The sequence below is a fragment of the Calidris pugnax genome, unplaced genomic scaffold, assembly GCF_001431845.1.
Source record: "Calidris pugnax isolate Ruff unplaced genomic scaffold, ASM143184v1 scaffold103, whole genome shotgun sequence".
NCBI classification, from domain to species: domain Eukaryota; kingdom Metazoa; phylum Chordata; class Aves; order Charadriiformes; family Scolopacidae; genus Calidris; species Calidris pugnax.
In genome coordinates, this window is record NW_015090990.1 from 4,604,860 (window position 1) to 4,620,070 (window position 15,211).

At 37.4% G+C, this 15,211-nt stretch overlaps 1 protein-coding gene across 5 annotated transcripts in view; it reads left to right on the plus strand.

Moving 5' to 3' along the window:
- Positions 1–15,211, plus strand: part of SLC4A10 (solute carrier family 4, sodium bicarbonate transporter, member 10) — a 126,541-nt gene that overhangs the window by 38,214 nt on the left and 73,116 nt on the right. For all 5 annotated transcript variants that reach the window (XR_001413393.1, XM_014954465.1, XM_014954467.1 and 2 more), the window contains 2 exons: positions 1,299–1,445; positions 10,651–10,789. Coding sequence is in view for 4 of the 5 variants with exons in the window: in XM_014954465.1 (XP_014809951.1) it covers positions 1,299–1,445; positions 10,651–10,789 (286 nt within the window). In the remaining variant the exon portion in view is untranslated. The remainder of the gene's footprint in view (positions 1–1,298; positions 1,446–10,650; positions 10,790–15,211) is intronic.

The following is a 15,211-nucleotide window of genomic DNA, read 5'->3' on the forward strand; positions in this document are numbered from 1 at the left end:
AAAATAAATAAAAAAATAATAATTTTAAACTTGTGGCTTTTGTTTCAGAAAAATCTCCTGATTCTACAAGAATAGCCTCCCAAAAATTGATGCCTTTTCTTTTTATTCTCTACATGAATCAAAGTTGAGGAAGTAACTAGTGTGGTGTCCACGGCCTTTTCTGCAGCTTCTTTAGCTCTGCCTCTGCAGAGAATTCCTGTCAGCCTTTAATTTCTTTGATGTATTGTGACAAATGCTGCCTTGCTGTGTTTTCTGCCCCCACTGGAGTCTCCATGGGATTAGAGATCACGTGCTACCTTAGTTTAATGTTCTTGACCTTTTTCAGATGATTGACACTGCTGAATGATTACAGCAAAGCAGCAATTATCCACTAGCCGTGTTATGCTCATTTCAAGGAGAAAACAAATGTTATTTGAGATGAGTAATCTGGACACTGTCTTTCTGCTGACTAAATGCAGGAGACCTGCCTGTAGTGAGTCATGATTCTGTTCCCATTTGTTCTGTTTTGTGGTACTTTCTGCACATTTCCCCTGTGCTCTCCCCCTTCTAAATGCTTTACTGTGCTCTGATCCTGTTAGCTGAGAGAGCTAAATCTTTTGGGCTTGATCAGCAACATAAAATTCCTCGGGCTCAAAAGCTCAAAGATGGTGGCTGGCATGGCAATGTGTACCTTCTTATGTATTTTAAAAAATAAGGTAGAAGAAATAAAAGGACCCTAAGGTACCAGCAGTCTATTTATGATGTGAGCATGTAAAGTTGTGTATGGATTTTGCAGTCCATAGTTTTTTATTATTTTTTCGGTCTCTCTCTTTTTGTTTTTTTACCCTTCTCTTCAGTGAATTTCCCACAAGAATTCTGTCAAGGTTTGGCTCATAAATAGCAATGAGTTTTGTAAAGTTCTTGTACACACAAAGCAAACAGCAACTTTACCAAATGTTCAATGCAAAGAGATCCATGTGTCTCTTCGTGTTACTGTTTTGGAAGACATTTTACAGAACACCTGTCTGGCTTTAATGAAAGTTCACACACAGAGATGCAAATTTGAAGAAAAAACCCAACAATCTGGCACTGCATCTTAAGGACTTCAATACTGGGATTTTGCCCTATATGAAGGCGTTGTTTATCTGTGATGCTACATCATCATTATTGTAATCAATAACGTTATGACTATTAACATTAGAATAATCAATATTTTACAATTACACAATTATATATACCATTAATACTCTTATGGTTATTAATATTGTTATTGTGTCACCACAGCCCCTTTTTAAAAGATAACTTTTTTTCAACTATAGGCCATCGAACGTTATTCATTGGAGTTCACGTGCCACTGGGTGGAAGAAAAAGTCACCGACGCCATAGGCACCGTGGACATAAACACAGAAAGAGAGACAGAGAGCGAGATTCAGGATTAGAAGATGGGAGAGAGTCTCCTCCTTTTGGTAAGATGAATTTTATTTTTTGCATGGATCTTTCAATAATAAACATCAGTATGATTAAGCATGCTGTGTCCTGTTATGGCTTGGACATTTTGGAGAATCCATCAGAGCTTCTCCAATCTCTGCTGGAGAGCCAAGATTTGTACCTCTGGTGAAAAGCAACAGCCGGTGGCAGTCAATACGTGAGAAATCTCAGTAACTTCTGCTGCTGTAGGAGACTGTCCAGGAGTGTTCTCATAATGGTAGGCTGCGACCACCACTGAGAGGGCGTGAGTTCTTTATGGTACCAGCTGCCCTCAGTGAACGCTCTAGAGTATTTGCTCCTAAAACATAATGTAGTAGAGTTCTGGTTCTTTACAATTAGCTTTGTAATAGTGTTGATGTTACTGAAGCTGCAGTGTTACATCTGCAGATATGAACTGCGATCCAGATTTTGTTTGCCTTTTGCCTTACGTGACTCTGTAATATGCCATTGGAGATGAGTCTGCTAACTGAGGACTTGAGAGCAAACAGGTTTGTTTAGTGCAAGGTATTTATTCCTGATACAAAACTCCTAAAATTCTCAGTATTTTAAAGTAAAAAACATTACAGAGAACAGAAAAAGGTAGTAGTGAATAAATTAGCCAAGCTTTGTCTTAAAGCACATGAGAATATTTGCTGTTCAAAAAGAAAAAGTGCACGAGCTGAAATGTCCAAAGCTGTAATAAGTGTTGAAAATGTAATGGAAGCCTGTATAGCAAACTGTCAGTGTGCAACAGAAGAATGTTTTTAAATCATTAGGAAAATGTGCCAATGTAATTTCAGGTTACAGAATACTAATTGTAAGACTTTCTTTTAATCCGAAGTTTGTATTATGTGTGTAGAAAGCTTTGGAGCAAGTAGATTATAAGTGCTGATTGTTAAGCATATTGTAAAGCGCTTAAAATACTAAAATCTTTCACAATGAATTATACTGAGAATGAAACAAAGTCAAGACTTTTTCAAACTTAGTAGATATGAGTTATGTTTTGAAGACTGAATAGTGAAGAAAAAATTGGCTGTGGTGGTTCTGTCTGGAATGTATTTCAAATGTATGAAGACCCGATACTGTATAGAAACTGGTTTCTTGGAAAACAACAAAGTTCATAAATTATTAAAATAGTTTTCAAAAAGAATATGCATATATACATGTAATGTCAGATTAAAAAGAAACAATTGAAAGTTACATTAGCCAAGAAGTGAGATATCTTAAACTATGAAGCAGTGTCTTCTGTTGAGTCGTCTGGTTTTATTTAAGTGCCAGTATGCGACACATTTTGGCTGAGAACTTAGCTTTGTTCTTTCAACTTCTGGAGACCTAGGCTTGTGTCCTTCCTAATGTCAAAAGTAAAAAACCCTGAAATTAAATGGCTGAATCTGTCCTTAATAGTCTTTGACAGCTGTGCAATAAAATGTGCGGTTTAACACAATTGTGCGTTAAGTGAAAATCAGCCTGTGTTCAAGATTGCTCTAAGAGTGGAATAGGAGTAATATAAAAAAGGTAGTTTTGAAGTGCATTTGTAAGTTAGTAAATCTGAAAATTATAGTGAGGGAGGGGTTAAACACAGTCAGAGCATGCAGACAGATTTATACAGGGATTAATCATAGTCTGTATCCACATCCTTGCTTTTACTAATGTTTTTCTTTACAGGGGTTTCAGACAGGTTGTGCTGCCTGGGGAGAAGCATTGCCTTTAGAGAGAATATAAGCATAATTTTTCTATGCTTTATTTACACAGAGGGAGCAACAGATACTTCCAGATTCCAACAGATACTAAATAAGAATCCTCTAAACCTCAGTAACGCATCTTAGCTCTCGTTCTTCCTGACCACAAGGTTATAGTAGTACCCAGGGGCTGAAGGAAGTTGCAAGGAAGACAAATACACCTCCTACATTTGATGCATAACTTAATATGAGGGATTGTGCCACCTAAGAGAGAGAGATCCAAAATAGTTAATTTATGAATCATTTTGATTTAATTGAACACGCAGCAATGCTTAGCTCCCTCTCACCATATACCCTTTTTAATGTATTTCTGCTGAAAAGTGGGAGGCTGTATTCATGGGAACTGAGGGCGAAGAGGGGAAAGAAAAAACATTTCTTCAACGAGCAGGTACGAGAAGAAAGATAGAGAAAATAAGCACTGTGAGACCAGCTGATAGACACAGTGCTTTGAAGTAAGTCAGAAAAATACATTAGGATTTTTATGATACAAGAGAATAAATTAGCAGTGTTTTGAAGCAGTGAAGTATGAAAGGAGGTACAATAAAAGCCGAAGATGCAGCAACTGAATAAAAGAGATGCTGGAACAAGTAAAGGCCTGAAATACTCAGACATGAAGTGCTCCAGACTGCTTAGTTAACCAAGCATGGGATGAAGAATTATTTTTTTGTCATAATTTATAATGGTATAATTTATAACTTCATCTGTGAAGTACCATTAGGTGCAGATCTTGCTCTGCTACCACTGCTTCAGGGAGCTGCACGGTGCATATAGTGCTGTGGGGTTGTGCAGGCTCCTGTCCAGTGAAAAACAATTTCTTAAACAGCTTTCTTTGTATTAACATGGCTAAAAACCACCTGTATTCCATGTAATGCCTGTGGCTGTAAGCTTCCTGGTAGTCCCTTTGAACCCTGGGAAAGCTGTACCGGCTACTTCATGAGAGAATGTTTCTGCATAGAATAGAATTTTTAGAATATTCTGATGGCAGCTCATGAGGTTTTTTTGTTTTTTTTTTTATCTCCTACTGTCACTATTCAAAAATAACCTGAGTGTTCTCAGTGTGCAGATTCAGAGCTTGTAGACAAATAATATGTAGAATATGTAGTGAGTGGAATAAAAAGGGGATAGAGTCCTGCCATTTGGGGGCACAGGTCAATTACTCCAGTTTTACTTTTGTTTTCCCCACACCTGATTCTCATTGTCTGTTTGTTACCTCTTGATTAGATGAGGTTGCACAAGATGTTTCCATTTTGCCATAATGATGTGCCTTTGAATTGCATAATTTGCTGATTACATGGCTTGCTCATGGAGAGGCTTCTTTAGGTAGTAAAAATTGTAAGCTAACTGGTATCAAGATCTAGATTTCCTCCATCTTACCTCATAATTTTTTGGAAGAAAAGGAGAAATCCAATGAAATTATCCACTCTAGCTAAAAACACAGTAATGCTTTTTGCTTTATTGAAGAGGTTTCCCATTCCCAGCTGAAATGCTGCTGTTGTAATTAAGGCCCCAGTTTCATGCCCACTTTAAGTTCTCCTCCTCCACAGATTTCTTTGTGGGGCAAGTATCTTGGCTACTTTGTGAATGAAATTAGGGAATTGAGGCAAATTAAACCTAGCTTGGTAAAAAAAGCTGTTTCTAGCCTACAGCAGCTCCTTGGTGCTGTTTCCTGGGAGAGCGATGGGTGCCAGCCCCAGTGGGCTGCAGGGACACAAGCTGTCTGGGACTGCTCCATCAGCATTGCAGATCATGGTGGCACTGAAAGTCTGGGACAGGTTTCCCTTTGGCTGGTAGGGCTGCACTTGGCTTGGTATATATGGGGATTTTAGTGACAATTTCCAGTGGTTTTTGTTGTCTGTTTTCTTGCCTGTAACCAGTGAAACAGCTCTCTTGTACTTATGAGTTATTTGTGCTTCGGTTTTAAAATGGGGTGGAATAGAAAGACTTTAGCTCTCAGCAGGGTGTCGTTAAGGACAGGTTTTGTGAGGGTGAAGTGAACACAGCTGTGATGACTGGGATTTGATTTCAGCCACCTGTGCTGTCTTCTAGGACTAGACGCTGATCGGGCTTGTGCAAGGTTTGGTTTGTTCTTTTAAGAAATCTGGCTTTAATAATATCTAGTTTTAAAGAGGCTAAAATTTGTAATTCCTGGTATTGGATGTGGCAAGGGAAGCTGAGCAGCCCTGGAGGTGAATCTAACAGGACTTTATGAACGGTTCAGGAAAGGCTCTCTGAAGGTAATGCAAGTGAAAAAGTGAGTTGTGGAGGGGGACCTCTTTTGGTTAGTAGAGGGGCTTGGAGAAAGTATAATGGAAGGACTCAGCTGACTGTATTTGGTAGCTAACCTCAAACCTTAAAGGGGTATTAATGGGGCAAATTTTACTATTTGTAAGGAGTATTGTTGTTAAGAAAATTCTCCTACCCTTGACTATAAGCTCTGTCTGCTGAAGGGTGAACTTGGAAATTTGAATGTCTGGGCAGCTGTGGAACAGATTGCAGCAAATCTGGATTAAAATAATGTATCATAACTGCAGTTTTAAGAGTCTACCAAAAAGAAGAGAATTGAAGCTTGGGAATTGTCCCCATTGTCAGATCCAAAAACATAGGATTATTTGGCATAGCCCTGAGGTGATGGAAACAATTCAGGTGAATAGAATGTAGAGAGAAATTCCTGAAAACAAAGTTATACATATAGGAATAAAGTGCCAGAGTAGAAAGCAAGGAAATACTTTCTCCCAACCTAACACATGGTTTCTAAGGTCTGTGAAGAGATTTTCAGAAATGTGCTATATGGCTGTTTACTATTTTGTGTTTAAATTTTGTTTTAATTTTTACCATGTTTTCTAATTTAAAAAAAAAAAAAGTTACATATGATCCCTGTCTTTACTGATTGCTGAGTTGAAGGACAAAGTCCAATCTGCACAGGAAGGAGGTGGGGGGAGAACCCCCATCCACCACTTCCTTGGTGAGCACAAGCAGGAGGATGACGAATGTTTGTCTGTAAAATGATCCTTTCTTTTCTGTGATCCTTTGAATTTTTCACTCCATTTCCCCTTTGTTTGAAAGGAGTTGTTATGGATGTCAGCTGTGTTACACCAGTTCACTCCTTGTCTGCAGCCCATCCTGTGCAGTGAGCAATCAAAAAAAAAAAAAAAAAGTTTGTATATTTAATATTACTTCATTGTGAATGTACCAGAGCATGAGGCATGGATTAAATCTTGTCTACGATGTTTACTATCTTATGTGAACTTCTGTAATGTAAATTTTATTTTAAATTTTAGTCTGTTTTCTAATCTACAAAATGTAATTTTTCACCCCTACATCTACTGACCCCAGTAAGAAATATTAGCCTACTAATACTGCCCTGAAGTGCAGGTTCTCAACAGGCTTAGAAATACATAAACCTGTTCTGACAATTAAGCTAATAGAGTGTTACCAGAAATACATTTTTGCACCCTTTCTAGAGTTTAGCAAGAGCAGAGGACAAAATTTGCAATACATTTTTTATGTACCCAAGGCTGTGTTTCTGCTCGTGGTATGGCTTGGGCAGATTGCGTGCAGTTCTGCCTGATGGCAGGGTGGGTTGTCTCAGGAGAAATCCTGGCACGCACTGAGGAGGAGATGTGTATTGCTCTGAGTGGTGCAGTGGAGCAGGTTGTTTGCTGGGCTGAATTTATGTGGAGGAACTGACAGTGATCTTGCTTTCTTACCTCAGTCCAAGTCCTGATTTCACCTTGTTCCCTTAGGCAGGAGGCAGCAGTCCTGACCCAGAATTGTGGTTGCACTTGGGGATGTTTTAAACTGGGGGAAATGCCAGTTAAGGTACATTCCTATGCGCGTTCTGCAAGGTGGGATGGTGATGTAGGCCACCTTTCCCCCCTGCCTGTGCTTGGCGCTGTTCCAGGGAGCAGCTTTTTGTGTTGTCCTTTGGGAATTAGATTATTAGCAGTTCTAGCTTTAAGTTCTGCTCTTTTGGCATTTCTGTGCCCGTATCTTGTTTTTATTTTAGGGATGTTAATGACTTTACAAAGAGTCACAGTAGTGAACAGTATATTAGGTTCCTGCAGGGTCACTTCCTTTCTGCAGCACGGAATCCGGGGTGAATTTGTGCTTTCGACAATAGTGTATATCCACCAGGTCTTAATTTTTACCCTTTTAACAGTGTGGTGGAGTTGTACAGATTTTTTAAACCTGGAATACTTGGATTTTCCATGCATGCAATGAATTTGAGGTATCAGAAGTAGCTTGGATGTCTGTGTGAGTCCTGCGTGGGTGATGTGAGCACAAGCCCAGGTATAACACACTCTGGGAGGGGGCTGCCATGGGTTGGTGGAGCCACAGCAAACACAAAGCTGCTTCAACTTCTCCTGACTGAGGGAGATGGCTCTTATCTGAGCACAGGTGGTTGTTGATGGTACTCCTCCTCCTGTCGTGTACCAGACTTTCTGCCCAGTCCCAGCTGGTCCTGGAGGATTTCCTGAACTGGTGATGAGCCATTTACTTGGGAGAGTCATCAGCTGCATATTCTGGAACTTTAAATTCATGTTGCTTTTAATATATCTGTGCTCTGATTTGAAACAACTGTGATGTTAGAAATACTAATGTAACAAACTAGTCCCATTCATTTAATTTTTTAGCTTAATCTAGATTACTTTCATTACTTTTTAGAAATAGCAATAACAACATGAAGGATTTTTTTTGTACACTGAATGTACTGCTTGAAGTAGGGATAGACACAGATAGTATTCAAGCCAATTTCTGTTTTCCTAGACTTCAAAAAAATTTGAGTGTCCTAGTTTGCAAATATTATGTTTCTACACGGAGGATTAAGTTATCACAGTTTGACAGTCAGCAATTGAAGTATTCTTTCATACTGTTTTTGAATCACATATTACTCATTTTCCATATAACACATTAATGACATATTTGGTATTTATTACTTCTATGAATAAGAGCCAAAGCCATCTGGCATTGCTCACATGAGTAATGCTGTTAACTCAATTTTATAAGTAGAACCAACAGATCTGGTTTTTTATATAATTTTATTGTGTTCCTATTGTTTAATTCTCTTAGGATTTTTTCCTTGAAATAAAATTATTGTATTATAAAGCAAATAATATTTTTTTTTCCAGTTTCCAGCTTGAAAATCAAGCTGGTGGCTTACAGGTTTCGGCCACAAATGCAAATTACAGCAGAAAAAAAATAACCAGAATCTAGCAGCTAGTTTTACTGGTGTGTTAACAAGGAAGAAGAGAATTTATTGCATATTTTGTCATTTATAAAGATTTTTCACTGTTGTCAGTCAAGTAGCTGTAGGTTACAGAAGACCCAGTAAGAGCACATCATAGCAGCAAGGTGTTTCCTTGTTTCTGCTCACCTCAAGGGATTTCTGATCCTCTGCTTTCCTTCCCACGCTGAAACCGTGCATTTGCATGAGTATCATAACTGTCATAAAACTGCAGCTCTGCTGTACAACACTACATTTATTACTTAACAGTAGCTGTTGCTGTAAATGAGTTTTAGTGCTGATTTTGTCAAGAGTACAGGATGATCTTGGAAATGCTTATTCTCAGATTTTCACTGTGGTCCAGCGCTCTACCAAAGTGGCTTTTTTTCCATGTTCTATCACTAGTCCTGTGTGCTTATCCTTTGCAAGTTCATATCTCACTACATTTTGTCCTTCTGGGAAATAGTCTTAACACGTTGCAGACTTCTTGCCTAGAATGTACTTTCTAGTCTCAGATTAAATCTTGATGTTTGTATTTACTTTATCCTTCTCTAGAATGTACCAACATGTGCATATGAGGAACATAGAGTTGTTTTTTTTTTTTTTTTTTAAAACCAAGTAGGGAGAGGCTGGAAGAGGGTCTAGAACAGAAGTTGAAAAGGTCTTAAAGAAAAAAGAGGACTGAACAGTGAGAGAGAAGAGTAATATCAGAAAAGGTAAAGTGGAGGAGGTTGTTGCTGTTCACCAAAAGTAATTTCTGTCCCCTTAGCTGTCCCCCTGCAGATCTATTCTCTAGAGCTTAGTAGTACCTGTGCCCATCTCTTTCTCCCTCCTCCCGTATTTCTTCTTGCATTTCATTTCCTTGCTTTGTGAAGAAGGAAATAGGCTTGACTGTACTATATCTTTAAACTCTGTTTAAGCGAAGAGACCCCAGGTGAAAACTGTCATGCATTGTTTGTGTTTCATTGCTTTAGCAAACTTACTACTACTACTACTACTACCAAAAAAGGTGTCTTTACTGCTGAATTTAATCTCTTGTGTCAGTGGCCCATTTAATTATTTGTGATCAGTCTGTATTTGCTCTTTAACAAGCATTCAGTGAGTACTATCATCTCTGTTTTTGCAAAATTCAAAGAGCTTGAGGATCCTATGCAGTGATGCTCTTTACTGCTAGATGGAAAATACTGTCACTTGTCTTACTAATATGGTTGTAGAACAGAACTTCATTTAGACAATGTTCAAGGAGTCGCTGAGCTGTTCTGCTGGATAATCAATTTTTCGGTTGACTGGCAGTGCGGCCCCTATCACCTTTCACAAAGTACTTTTGGTTCCTCTCAGAAATCTAAAATATATTAGGAGAAAAAATAACTATGTATTTCTAGAGAGACTAGGTTTCACCCAGTTTGTTCATTTGAGATTTGCGTTTAAATAAGGATGGGAATTTTTTTTTTTTTTAAGACTTAAAACATTTGAGATATGAATGCTGAATATACATGTGCATTAAGGAGATCTTTGAGTTCTGGAAAATTTCCGAGTGTTATGAGAAAGGAATAGTGTGTCTCCAAAGCAGATTTAGTGGTCTGCACTGAAAGGTTATGAAGAAAAATAACTGGTAATAGGGGAATACAGAGACAGGAAGAATAAAATAGGGAAGTTGGGACAGATAAATAACTTGTTAATCTGGAACAGCCTAACCATGTAGAAACAGTTTATAAAGGGGCAGGGGATGGTAGGTGGAGGTAGTAATGTATTCTTTTTGAAGTTCCCAATTGTATATTGATATTAGAGAGGTTTCTTTTGCTTTCTCCTGCTAGGTAAAACAAAGAATGCACATTTAGTACACCAGTTTTGTGAGCTGAGCTAGACCTGTAGATTTAGACTTAGGTTGTGGCAAAGTAGTTCTTGTAACACTGGTGTAAAAGACTTCTATCAGCTCTATCTGTGCTGATACCATTTTCTGTAAGATACCACTCCAGCTTCCAATAGTCTCTGCTTCTGTACATCACATTCTATCTTTAGATGAGGGTGTTTAATTAGCAGACTAGACAACTACAGTAAATAGAGGTCTCAATCTGAAGGTGTTTGTGTATAAATGTTCTTGCAGCATAACTAAAATGTTTTCTCTGTGGCAGTAGGTGATATGGATGAAAGACTCTGGATAATCTTAGGAAATTTTAGATGCCTGCTTGCTCAGAGCAAAAGCCTTGGTGTTCTGGATTTGATATTTTCATTTTTTTCCAGATACCCCATCACAAAGGGTGCAGTTTATTCTTGGAACAGAAGATGATGATGAGGAACATATTCCTCATGATCTCTTTACCGAGCTTGATGAAATTTGTTGGCGTGAAGGAGAGGATGCGGAGTGGAGGGAGACAGCAAGGTGAGTGTTTTTGTAAGTCTTTAAAAATTATGTGTTTTGTTTGTTGGTTTATTGAGGAATGATTTCAAAGCTGTGGCAAGCTCAGGAACAGATTTTGGATATACAGCTTAAATAAAACCTTAATTTTAATCCTTAGACTGCTAGTATTACTATAGCATTTGTCGTTTCCCAGAGCCAAATGTTTTCATCTGGATTTATGAAATTTAGGTCAGAATGAATATCAAGGGAAAAATCAAAGTAAACATATCAGATATATGAATTAAAATTTACTGGTTTTATTCATATTTTAGATCATAATTTTAAGAAACTTTCAAACTTCATATTGTGTTTGAATCCTCAAGAAACTGATATAAAAAGATTAAAGCAAGGAATGAAAATACTTTTGGAGCAATGCCACTTTCACGTATTCTATGAAACATGCTATGCAAGGTTTTTAAAACGCAAAGAAAGCCCATTTATAGAAAGGATTTAGAAACTCAACCCCCTCTAATTTCTATTGAAGATGTAGTAGCTCTTTCAAAAGCTACCCCTTCCTCCTCCTCCTTTTCCCCCTTTTCCCAATCCAGTTCGGGGCAGATTCTCCCAAACAGGGACTTTCCCCTGCAAGACTGCACACACAGAGTGGGAGCTGCTGCCATGGCACAAATATACCCCAAACCCCCTGATTCTGGGTCTGTGCTGGAGGAAACGGCCAATTTTTGGGAAAAAACCTCCCAGTTTGGGGCTCTTGGGACAGCCAAATCCACCTGGATTTGTGCAGCTGGAAAGAAATGTGTTTTTCATGTTTGTTTCCTTGAGCACCTAAACAGGAGGTGACTTGCTTAATTGTTTCATTAAGACTCTACGTTTCCCAGCAAGCTTTGCTTAATTCTTCTTCTTAGAACCTTAATTCTCTCTTCCCTTGACAATATTTGTTGCCAGTGTTTCTCAGTGGTATCCAGAAGGCTATGGACCAAATCTTTGGTGTCAGTAGGATAAAAATTGTGGAATTTCTGAAAGGATTTTGTGGCAAACTATGTATATGGGCTGTTTGGCTTGAATATGGCTGTTAGCTTTCCCTTTAATTTTACTGCAAATTCCAGCTTTCCCAGAGGGCCACATAATTTTCTATGACCTTCTCTTCCTTTTTGTGTCCATAGGAGGCATAGACAGATGCTAAATATAGATCTTTACATGTAGAAAATTCTCATGTGGGGATTGTGCTGCAGAATGAGTGTAGTAGTGTTCCTAAATAATCTCATTAATATTCAGAGAGAGAAAATCTAATCAAGTTAATCGTCTGCAGTGTTCTCATACTGATTAGGAATATATAGGACTTCTTCTGTGAAGGGTATCAGTTTCCATTGTGATTAAAAATAAAAATCAGTGTGGCTTATGTTATTTTTAAGCAGGGAAGTAGCAGCTTCTTTAGTTCAACAAAAAAATCCCTTTGCAAATCATCGAAGAATAGTGTAACTGAAAAATTATAACAATTCTTCTTAAATACTTAAGATCGAATTTGAAAGGTAAAATAGGTAAGGCAAATTTCTATTTAGATTGATCTATCTGTATGTAAAGCCTTTCCAGTTGTCATTTGTGAACTATAGAGTCAAAAATGTTTAACAGAAAGAAGCTGAGATTGTTGAAAAAGGACAGGAAAAAACAGGCAAGAAAACTGTATTTTTTTGAACTCAGGAAAATACAAGAGTGAAGTATAATAGCTAATAGTAAAAATTTATTTAGCTTTAGAAATAAGATGAAAACAAAGAAAGAGTGGAGCTACCATGCAGAAAGAACTGGTAAAGATAAATGATTATTTTCAGTTTGAATCCAAAAATTTCAGATAGCATTTGATATGTCTGTTATTGGAGATGGCAGTAAAATAACCAAATTCAAAATGAAGGCAAGAATCAAAGTGCTTTATTTGTGCAAATCTGTTCGGTGGGTTGTTGTACTACAGCAAACACAGCAACACTATTCAAGAATAGAAGTGGTCAGAATGAACAGATAGATTTCAGAGGTAGGCGAGATGTAAAACAATATTTCAAGGAAAGAATAATTATAGACTTGGAGCTTGGAGCTAAGTGGAAAATCGGATAAAATGCAATACAATGGTGTATTGTGTCAGACTAAGTTAATAATGCTATTTAATCAGATAATTGATTTTTTTTTCTGACAAGGAAAAAACAGTGAATCTATTTTTTTTTTTTCAGCCAAGCATTTGATTTGACACAACAGTCAGAATTTATTACTTAAACTCTGTTTAAGTGTAAAAAAGTATATTAGTGGATAAGGAACGAATTCAAGAGGTGCAGCAGGTCATGCTGGAAGATTAAACTTAGTGTGGAAGGTAGTTACAACTAACTTCTGAAGAATTAGTCTTATTAAATGGCTTTATGATTGAATGACAAAAAGTAGGATTCTAGTAATGAAACTTGTTGATGATAAGAAATTAGGAGGCACTGTTATTAGAAATAGATAAGGATATCATACACAAAAGAGAAGGTGTCTTTGAGTAGAGTAATAGAAATAGGATAGTGTTTAAAATGCAAGATTATATGCTTACAAACTACTGCAGTGGATCATTTTCAATACTAGTGGTTGATTCAGGACTTCAGAAATATTAAAAGCATGGTATGGAGAGGATACACCCTGGGTTTGTTGCTGTTCCAGCCTTGTTATATGTTTTCCGTTTGTGTGGAAAAGGCCACTGAAAGCATTTGTTAGTCTTACTGTCTGGCTTTGGACATAGCTCCAGGTAGATGAATTTAAATGCAAGTGATGCAGCAGAAAACTGGTTCATTGCAAAACTTGTTAAATTGTGTTTCATGAGAGCAATGGCGCTACGTGGTTCTATATTCATTTCCCCAGGGTCTGCATGGACTGAAGGGCTGAGTTGACTCTGATGAAGTAAATTTGTATCTTCTTGTTTTCAGTTTGGTTGAAATTGCAGACACATTTCAGCCTTAAAATTTTTTGAAAATATCTTGAGCAAACTGCGTAAAACTGTTTGAGACATTTTGTTCTTTGTTGATCAAAATAGTAACATATCAAAGGGAGCCATAGATAAGATTTGACTGAAGCTCGGTGTTCTTTAGGTAAACCTCTATTCCTATTTAATTTGTTTGGAAGAGTAAGTCCTTTTCTAGACTTCTTTTTATTACTATTTTTCTTTTTCCTCAGCAGTTAGGAGACTTCAGGGTTTGCCATTCTCCACTATCCATAACATTTCTCATAAGCAAAAGCATTCCTGCAGATTAATTAGTAGTATCAAGAAAGTGCATTGCTGTTACAGCCTACCCCATTGAAAGGTCTGATTTAGGCTGTTGCATCCATGGAATGAGTTAGTGAGCAGAGTGGAATAACTCAGTTATGTTGATACAGTGATAAAATTAATTAATTTTTCCCATTAATTGATTTTAAGCCAGAAGAAACACATACCTTTTGAAATCAATAATCAGTCTTTATTAATATAATTTTTTTAATAGCCCACCTGTACAATTGTGTAGAGAATGCATGAAGTATAGTTCCTATCCTGAAAAAAAATTTTCCAGTAAGTTTTTGGAGAAACACACTGAGGCATAAGAATTCAGCTGAATTTATGCACACAATAATATAATTGCAAGTTGCAGCTCTTAGGACAGCAATTCATGTTCAAATCTATCCTAATAGCCTCTTGTGGTCATAGCCAGAAATTAGTGTCTGATTGTAACAGGTTTTACCCAAACTATTGGGACTCATTTATCTGCTTATATGAAATGAAAAATTTGGGAGAATATCACTACGTTTCTGGAACAGAAAAGAATTCATAGTAAGGAGGAAAATAGAAAGACACTCTGGAACCAACAGGAAAGTGTTTAGTTTTGAATTTTAATGACACAGCACAGTTAAGAAAATAACCCTCTGTCCATAGTTTAGACAGTAAATTGTTAATAGTGACTAGAAAATGGATGTGCTAGGGAAAAATTATGAATATGAAATGAAAATGCGTCTCCCATGGATCAAAAGTCTTCTTCCAACAAAACTAGGTCACAGAAACCCTAGGTTTGTCATTTCTGCTTTGTTTCTGACATGCTTGTTTACTTTAGTTCATTGTCTAATCAGTGTAGGCAGGCCAAAGCTCATGCGGCAATTTACACAGATTGTAAGATTACATTAAGAAAATTGACTCTTGAGCGGACTGTAAGTGAATACATACTTCAGCTTTCTGCTGTGGACACAACAGACTGTAAAATACATCATATTCAACTCATCCACTTCATCTTGTGCACCAAAATGTTGTAAATGGGTCTAGAATGAAGTGTGCACACTCCTTTATGGACTCCTGAGACATCGATGGAGATGACTGTAGATGTGACCTGTGTATGGACACACACACATCTGAGTAATATTTTTTCTATCATAACATACTTTGCTGAAACTCCTGTTGCCATGTTTTTTTTC